At 43.1% G+C, this 9,066-nt stretch overlaps 1 protein-coding gene across 4 annotated transcripts in view; it reads left to right on the top strand.

Moving 5' to 3' along the window:
• Positions 1 to 240: 240 nt before the first annotated feature.
• The window catches only part of CUL9 (cullin 9), a 37,140-nt gene continuing 28,314 nt past the window's right edge, over positions 241 to 9,066 (top strand). Inside the window, exons 1-7 of one of the 4 annotated variants that reach the window (XR_005217819.1) lie at positions 241 to 1,101; positions 1,609 to 1,763; positions 2,083 to 2,619; positions 5,609 to 5,744; positions 5,864 to 6,087; positions 6,339 to 6,744; positions 7,161 to 7,353. Coding sequence is in view for 3 of the 4 variants with exons in the window: in XM_037842653.1 (XP_037698581.1) it covers positions 420 to 1,101; positions 1,609 to 1,763; positions 2,083 to 2,619; positions 5,609 to 5,744; positions 5,864 to 6,087; positions 6,339 to 6,744; positions 7,161 to 7,353 (2,333 nt within the window). In the remaining variant the exon portion in view is untranslated. The remainder of the gene's footprint in view (positions 1,102 to 1,608; positions 1,764 to 2,082; positions 2,620 to 5,608; positions 5,745 to 5,863; positions 6,088 to 6,338; positions 6,745 to 7,160; positions 7,354 to 9,066) is intronic. The other 3 variants (XM_037842653.1, XM_037842651.1, XM_037842652.1) reach the window with 3 other exon arrangements.

Below are 9,066 nucleotides of genomic sequence, written 5' to 3'. Positions count from 1 at the left end.
TCTCTGTATCTCCTGAGGCCCACCACTTTATGTCCCATTGCAAATTTGCCTCCTCATTTATACTCCTTGCCCTGTTGCTCCTCCATCTTGACTTTCTTCACATGTTATCTCACATGTTGCTGTCCTTCCTGCTCACCCATGCCATCCTTCTAAGTTCTGGTCTGTATCTGTCAGCTACCCTGCTGTTCTGTCCAGACTGCTTAACTGTCTCTCTTCTCCTATTACCTTTTACTCTTCTCATTCTCTTCTAACTCCTACTTCTTAAACTCATTCCTTTTATCCTCTTGATGTCCTTACTTCACTCTCCTTCTCCTATAATTAAATCCCAGAGTGTGTTCAGCTATTTATTCCATCCTGTATCTGGCCCTTATTTTTGGCCTCTAAATTCTACCTGCAACCTATCAGTCACGACCCCATCCATGTCTCAAGACTCCACCCCATCTAAGTATTCTTTTCCCTTTCCCATATTGCTTTTTTCTCTCTCCTGTGTGTCCCAGGAGGTCAGGATGGGGGCACGGTGTGCCGGGGACATCATGGTGCCCTTGGGGTCCCGGCTGCAGGCGTATCCTGAAGAGCTCCTTCGACAGCGGCCTGGGCACGATGGGCATCCTGAATACCTGATCCGATGGAGTGTTCTGAAGTGTGGGGAAGCAGGCAGGGTGGGTGTGGGCTCCGAAGGCAAGGCAGAGCACATCTTCATGTGGCTGTCAGCTCCTGAGGTCTACGCCAACTGTCCCATGCTGTTAGGTGAGCTGGTGCTATCTAAGGGACCTCAGCATGAACCAGCTGGGGGTTCGGGAAGCTTTCCCCGGGATCCAGGAGGCCTGGATGAAGTGGCAATGGGAGAGATGGAGGCTGATGTGCGGGCACTGGTACGCAGGGCTGCCAGGCAGCTAGCAGAGGGTGGGACTTCAAGCCTCACTGCCGCTGTGCTCCATACTATCCACGTGCTCAGTGCCTATGCCAGCATTGGGCCCCTCACCAGGGTCTTCAGGGAAACAGGAGCCCTGGACCTGCTCATGCAGATGTTGTGCAACCCTGAGTCTCAGATCCGTCGGAGTGCAGGCAAGATGCTGCAGGCCCTGGCAGCCCACGATGCTGGTAAGAGTCAGCATTGGCGAGAACGGGCCACAGGGAGTAAGAACAGGAAAAGAACAGATTTCCCAACTCTGTAAGAGAACCTAGTATTTGGTGAATATCAGTTCAATGCAAAGGAAAAGTATAGTGTAATAGGCTATTATAGGTGTTATATAAACAGGATAAAGTGGTAGCACCTGGTTTATTTGTCCATTTCCAGTACAATGTCAGAGAAGAGAATGGGGTAGGTTTGCATTTTTTAAATTGTGGGTTGAGATTTATTGGTTATGAAATCAATTTAGTGGGTTACAACCAACATTTTTAAAGAAATGCTAAATATCAGTGCACAGCCTTAATAAGGGTAAGTTTTGTAGTGTGAAATGTGTTTCAGTTAAATATACGCATGCTTATGCTGGGTTACAATGTGAAATGTACTTACTGTGGGTCTCAGTCACAAATAAGAGAGTCTAGAAAAGGTAGGTGGGAATATTGGGGCTTGGGGAGAAGATATGGATTGGGTGTGGATTACAGGGAGTCGGGCTCATGTTCTCCTGTCGCTGAGCCAGCAAGATGGCATCGAGCAGCACATGGATTTTGACAGCCGCTATACTTTGCTGGAGCTGTTTGCAGAGACCACGTCCTCTGAAGAACACTGCATGGCCTTTGAGGGCATTCATCTGCCTCAGGTACTCCAGCTGTTATGAAGTCTAGGGCATCTGAAAGGTGGTTCAGGACTGTGCCTCAGCACCAGAGCTACTTGGGAGCTTGTTAAAGTGAAGGTTCACTTCCCCCTCTCCACCCCAGACTTTCTTAGGATCTCAGATTAGAACCCGGGAATCTGTGTTTTAAAAGATATTCCCTGTGTGTTTCTTACACAAACCAAAATTTGACAACTACAGGCTCAGGCATGAGGCCTTTGTATTTTTCTGTAGAGGATGATACTGAGAGGAAAGGGGAAAAGCTAAAGCTGGGAGATGAACCTAGGCCAAGGATTGTACCCTACAGATCCCAGGAAAGCTGCTCTTCTCCCTGGTGAAGCGCTACCTGTGTGTCACTTCCCTGCTGGATCAGCTGAATAACAATCCAGAGCCAAGCGCTGGAGACAGAGGCTCCCATTCCCCCTCGAGGGAGGAGCTCATCTGGGAGAAGAGCCGTGGGCAGTGGGAGAAAAGCCGTGGGCAGCGGAAGCTGGAGTTCAGTATGGCTGTGGGCAACCTCATCTCAGAGCTGGTGCGGAGCATGGGCTGGGCCCGGAACCTCAGAGAACAGGGCACGTTGCATCCGCGGCCGACTCGTTCGATCTTTCAGCCCTGCGTTTCAGGGCCCAGCCTTTTACTCCCCACCATCGTCAGCACCCCCGGAAGGCAAGGGCGGGCTTTCCGCCAGCGCTCTGAGTTCTCAAGCCGCAGTGGCTATGGTGAGTATGTGCAGCAGACGCTGACGCTGGGGATGCGAGTGCGGATGCTGGACGATTACGAGGAGATCAGCGCCGGAGACGAGGGCGAGTTCCGGCAGAGTAACAACGGCGTGCCCCCTGTGCAGGCGAGTGAGCGTGTGGTGGTGGGACGCTGTTGGAGCTCTCTTTTGGGTGGGGACCATGCAGGGGGATTGGGATGATAAAAAGGGGTCAGCAGTTGACCCCTCGGGGAGGAGAGGGGGCCATTTGGAGGACCGAGAAAATCTGGTGGGGTGGGCTGTGAAGTCAGGGAGCGACTCAAACCCCGAAAGCAGAAACTGGGATCTGGAGAAACGCCCCCATTGGTGGAGGCCAGGCGGGAGAGTTGGAGCAGAAGCCATCAAGGTTAGAAAGAGATGAAAGTTTGGAATGCTCAAACATTGCTGGTAGGAATGTGAAGTCCTACGGCCACTGTGGGAAACAGTTTGGTGGTGCTTCAGAAAGTTAAACATCAAATAACCATGTGACCTGGCAATTCCACCCCTTGGTAGATACCCAAAAGAAATGAAAGCAGGGATGCAGACAGATACTTGTACACCAATGCTCTTCACAGCATTATTCACTATAGCCAGAAAGTGGAAGCAACCCAGTGTCCATTGACAGATGAATGGATAAACAAAATATGGTATATACATACTATGGAATACTACTAAGCTGTTAAAAGGAATGAACTTATGATACATATGACAACATGAATGGACCTTGAAGACATCATATTGAGTGAAATAAGTCAGAAGTAAAGGGACAGATAATTGTACAATTTCTCTTATATGAAGTACTTAGAATAAACAAATTCATACAGATGGAAAGCAGAATAGTGGTTGCCAGGGGTGGGGGAAGGATGGAATGGGGAATTATTACTAAATGATTATGAAGTTTGGTTTGGGATGATGAAAATAGTGTGGAAATAGATAGTGGTGGAAGTTACATAGTCCTGTCAGTATACTCAGTGTCAAAGTATTGTCCACTTACGATTTATATAGCATAAAATGATTTTTTTATGTTATATAGATTTTACCGCAGCTAAAAATAAATTATTAAAACATGCATACACAAAAGAAAGAAAGAAAGAGATGAGAAGTGAGGCCCATCCCCGGATAGGGGAATGAAGCCTTTTTTTTTTTGATATTTTTATTCAATTGTATCTTTTTTTTTTTATTATGGGAAAAAAGATATAACACAAACATTGCCATTTTAACCATTTTTTAAGTGTATAATGCAGTGGCATTAATTACATTCACAAAATTGTGCAACCATCATCACTATCTATTTCCAAAACTTTTCTTCACCCCCAAATAGAAAGTCTGTAGCCATTAATAACCATTTTGGTTCTTAATGCTTCTTGAAAGTCTGCACTCTTCCGATTTTTCTCCTTAATTTGGAATTTTATTAGTTTGTTATTCAGTTAAATTTGTTTCAGTGGAATTTTGTTTTAAAAATTATACAAAATCTTTTGTATAAGATCATCATGAATTTTCATGCTTTTGTTTTTATAATATAAAAATTTAGATTCATTTTAATGTTTGCTTAGGAAAGTAGGCAAGACAACTAAGAAGTTGCAACTTTTTTCTTTTCCCTACATCTAAAATAGTTTCAAGTAAGAATTCTTCCTTGAAATAAATTAGGTAATTAAAAAAAAATTCACTCAGAATCATAATCATAGGACCCTATTTTGGCTTTTTGTTGACAACAGTCCCATACAGAATAGCATTCTCTTTAGAATCCTCCAATCAACTTCCGTATGCTAAGCATTTCTAATGCTTATGTCATATTTAAAAAGTTATTTTCAAGTACTTTATTATAGATGAGGAGAGAGGCATTTCAAGATATAAATAACATGCCAAATTCTTGGAATTCACAGTAAGACAAAGAATCTTTACTGATTTTTTTTATGAAGACACTTTATTGTTTTCTGATTCTTTGGAACTCAGCAGGCAGTTTCAAGTTGTATTAAGCCAGTGATCTAATCTAAAAATTCAATAAGTAATAATAGGCAGTGACTTCTTATATAAGGTTTTTAACTCATTTAGATTTATTAGTAAGAATATTGGGTGACAATAGTGCTGATAATCTGGAAAGAAACCTCTTGGTGGTACTAGAATCTGATTTGTTGTAAAATACTAAGTAGCATATATATAAAACATTGTGACAGGGTTTGGATGGGATGCATGAAATACGGGTAGCTCTTCTTTAAATACGTCCTCTTTCATATCATACATGGAAAAACTGGGGGCATTTCCAAAAAATTAGGTAGAGATCATTTCAGTCATTTGATCCTTTGGATCAAACTTGCTAAAGATTTTTTTGTATTAATATATACATATAGACTTGTGAGTGTGCTAATTCTTTGCTCTCTTATAGTTGAAATTGTTTTATAATATAAAATTGTACATGTGTTAATAATCAAAATGTTGCATTTAAAGTATCTTGAAAACTGTGTGAACTGTTAATAAAGTATTAGAATTAAAATTTAAAAAAAAAGTCTGTAGCCATTAAGCAATAACTCCCTATTTCCCCCCTCTCCCCAGCCCCTGATAACTTCTAATCTACTTTCTGTTTCTGTGAATTTGCCTATTCTAGATATTTTATTTAAGTGAATCATACAATATTTGTCCTTTTATGTCTTGCTTATTTCACTTAGCATGATGTTTTCAAGGTCCATCCGTGTTGTAGCATGTATCAGAACTTTATCCCTCTTTATGGCCAAAAATTATATTGTCTGGATATGCCACATTTTGTTTATCCATTCATCTGTTAACTGGACACTTGGGTTGTTTTCACCTTTTGGCTATTGTGAATAATGCTGCTATGAACTTTGGTGTACAAGTATCTATTTGAGTGACTGTTTTCAGTTCTTTGGGGTATATACCTAGGAGTGGAATTACTGGGTCATATGGTAGTTCTGTGTTTAACTTTTTGAGGAGGAAGGAAGCCTTTTGCTATATGGGGGCTTTTCCATGTCCAGTCAGGTGTGTATCTGAGGGCCCTGTGCCCCTGGTCTGGGCCTGGCCATGGCTTCTCACAGCCTAGGGCTTCAGAGGGGCTGAGCCCTCTTTCTTCCTGCCTCCATTCCAGGTCTTCTGGCAGTCAACGGGCCGTACCTACTGGGTGCACTGGCACATGCTGGAAATCCTGGGCCCTGAGGACACTGCTGAAAATACAACTTCAGCCGCTGTGGAGAAGGGGGAAGGGCCTACAGTGTTGGGCACAGGTGAGCCCAGGAAGGACGTTGACACAGTGCCTCTGAAAAGAGGAACGGTGACTGAGATGAAGCCACCCCTGATCAGGAGCTGCCCCCCAAGATTCATAAATCTGCTCTATTCCTGATAGACACTGAGACCCCTCTGCCTATATCCTCAGCATTTCCCTCCTGGGACTGGAAGCCTGTAGATGGGCTCTACTCTCTGCCATACCTCCAGCCTGAGCCTCAGAGGACTGAGGAATTGGGATTCCTGACCCAAGCTGAGTGGTGGGAGCTGCTCTTCTTCATCAAGAAGCTAGACATGTGTGAGCAGCAGTCAATTTTCCAGAATCTTCGGGAGAATCTGGATGAGGTATTACAGACCTGAGATACCTGAGGGGTTTGCAGGGGGGCTAGAGGTGCGATTAGAGTTCTAGACATGGGATAGTTCTCAGGAGGAGGCTGGAGCTATGAAAGGTCCTGCTGGCAGAGGAGGCAAATGCTGTGAGGGTCTAGATGTAGAAGGCGTGCAGGCCAAGGTGGGAGGTGGTCACCCTTCCATTACTGTTCTCAGGAGCTCTGTGTCTGCTTGTCCCTGAAATGCACACCCCCTTCTGTTGACAGACCATGGGCGAAAAGGCCATAGGTGAGATCTCCGTGCCCATAGAGATGGCTGAGGGTCTGCTGCAGGTTCTCAGTAATCGGTTTGAAGGTAGCATCCTCAGTGACCTGCTCAACTCCCAAATCTTCACCAAGTATGGGCAGCTACCGGATGAAGTAAACAGCTCATCTTCTTCACGAAGTCACTCCTGTACCCCAGATCCAGAAGAGGAGTCCAAGTTGGAGGCCACCTTCTCAGAGGGAGAGACTGAATCCCCCAAAACAAAGGCTGAGTCCCCTAAGGCAGAAGCAGAACCTGCCAAGGCAAAAGTTGAGCCTCCCATGGCACAGAGCGATTCACAGCTGTTTAACCAGCTTCTAGTGATTGAGGGGATGGCGCTGCCCCCTGAGATGAAGGAGGCAGCCAGTGGTGAGTCAGGTTCTTGGGGAGAGCAGGTGAAGAAGTTGGAACAAGTCCTAGGTGGTCCCAACAGAAGAAGTAGATAGGGTAGAGGGAAGCCATTGAGTAACGTCACTTTTGGGAAGTGCCTGGAAAATGCCTGGAAAGCATGCATCCAACTTCCTTTGACCTTGATTATATCTTATCAACCATCTATCCGTTTCTTTAGTATCCATGGGAAAGAAGGGTCCATTTTCCAGGGTGTCTTCATCTTCATTGTTTGACCATTAATTCCTTTCTGAGAGTTATGAAAATTCTGAATGCAACTACAGTACTGAATAACGTATTTCAGTACCATTGGGATAACTGGGCTAGACCTTCAAAGACTTTCCAACTTGGAGGTGCCACAATTCTTTTAGCTACTGCTTTTCCCCCACCAATTTCAGAGATGGCTAGAAGCTTGCGGGGTCCCGGTCCGCGAAGCTCCCTGGATCAGCATGTGGCAGCGGTCGTGGCCACTGTTCAGATATCCAGCGTGGACACAAACCTGCAGCTTTCAGGGCTCCATGCCCTCTCGCAGGCTGTGGAGGAGGCCACTGAGCGGGACCACCCTTTGGTTCGTCCTGACAGATCCCTGAGGTTAGAATATTGGGGAGGGATGTTGGTTTAAGCTGTCAGTGATGAAGAAGTGATGGTAGAAAGAAAAGGAGCTTCGAGGTCAACAGTTAGAAAGGCTGGGGGTGAAAGAAGGGCCAGCCCCAGGAGCACCTGGGCAGGAAGATGGACTAGTGTACAGCTCATAATTTTTGAGCACTTACACTGTGCCAGACACTGTGCTTATTGTTTGACGTGCATGCTCTTTAAATCCTCCTAACACCAAGGAAAAGTTGATACTACTATCACCCCCATTGTAATGAATGAGGAAACTGAGGCTTAGAGAAATTAAGTAATCTGGAGTTCTACAGATAGCAGAGCCAGGATTCAAACCTAGGTCTTTTTGCTTCTAGAGTTTGAGTTTTTTCTTTTCTTTTTCTTCCCTACTTTCCTTTTTAGTTTTTGCCTATTTTCTTAGTTATATATATAATGCATGAATACATTCGCCTTTTAAAAAATCTGAAGAACATGAGGAAATGTGAAATGAAAAGCCAAAGTGCTATTTTGCCGTTGTTACCAACCTGGTGTGTAACCTTCAGACCTTCTATATATTTACATTTGAAAAATTTTGTGATGTTGTGTTTTGATATATGTATGTTTTAATATATGCAATCATACTCTACATTTTCCTACCACATTTTTTTTCTCCCATTCCGTATGTCTTAGAGGGGTTTCCATGTCAGCCTGCATGGAGCTGCTTCTTCATTTTCACTGCTGTGTAGGACTCTGCGATATTACTGTATCCAAGTTCAAATACAGTGTTCAAATGGGTCTGTTTTCTCTCATCCCTACCAACACTGGCTATTGTTTTTTTATCTATCAGATTGGGAAAATTTGAAAGGATTGGTATCTCATTTTAATTTCTTAGTTACATTGAATAATAAATGCATGCATTTATTATTTGTGTTTACTCCTCTGTAAATATTCTGTTCTTAACCTTTGCCTCTTATTGGGTTTTTGTCTTTTTCTCATTGATTAATAGACATTCTTTATACATTCTGCATTTTAAGCCTCTGTTATTTACATTTCAAATATTTTGCTTATCTATTTTTTCAAAATTATATTAGATTAATTTCTTCTGCTCCCTTAAAAAAATCATGAAATTATTATGATAAAAACCATCTCAAAACTAATGCAGAGACAACCACTGTTAACATTTTGGTCAACATCCTTACTTACATTTCTGTATCTATTTCTATATATATTATACATGTATATTAAGTTTCTTATGATAAATCTTGGCCACAGAAGGGAATATTTATTTAAAGTATAATTGATTCACATTGTAGTTGTCATAAAGCTTATGTTCTCAGAAGAAAAGCAGATAAAAACACAGAACTTTCCCAGTACCTTTATTTGCCTTCATCCCAGAATTTCTCCTTTTCTGTTCCTCTCCTCCATGTTTCCCAGGCTGCCTCCTCAGTATGCATTTCTGTTACTGTATACTGTTACTGTCAATACCTGCTTTTCCTCTTGGGACCAACACTGTGAACCTGAGATGCTGGAGGCACTTCTTCCTGTTCCTTCAGATCAGCATCTTCCATGAAGCCCTTCTGAAGCTCATGTTGTTTGTCACTTAACTTTGTTTCTGGTGTCTTTCACTGTGCTAAAGTTTTAGGTTTTTATGTTGCTATATTCATTTTTTTATGGCTTCTAGATTTTGTATTCTACTTAAGAGGGCCTGTCCTGTTCCAAGAT

Source organism: Choloepus didactylus, chromosome 7, assembly GCF_015220235.1.
Source record: "Choloepus didactylus isolate mChoDid1 chromosome 7, mChoDid1.pri, whole genome shotgun sequence".
Taxonomy (NCBI): Eukaryota; Metazoa; Chordata; class Mammalia; order Pilosa; family Megalonychidae; genus Choloepus; species Choloepus didactylus.
This window is presented reverse-complemented; position numbering and strand designations above follow the sequence as displayed.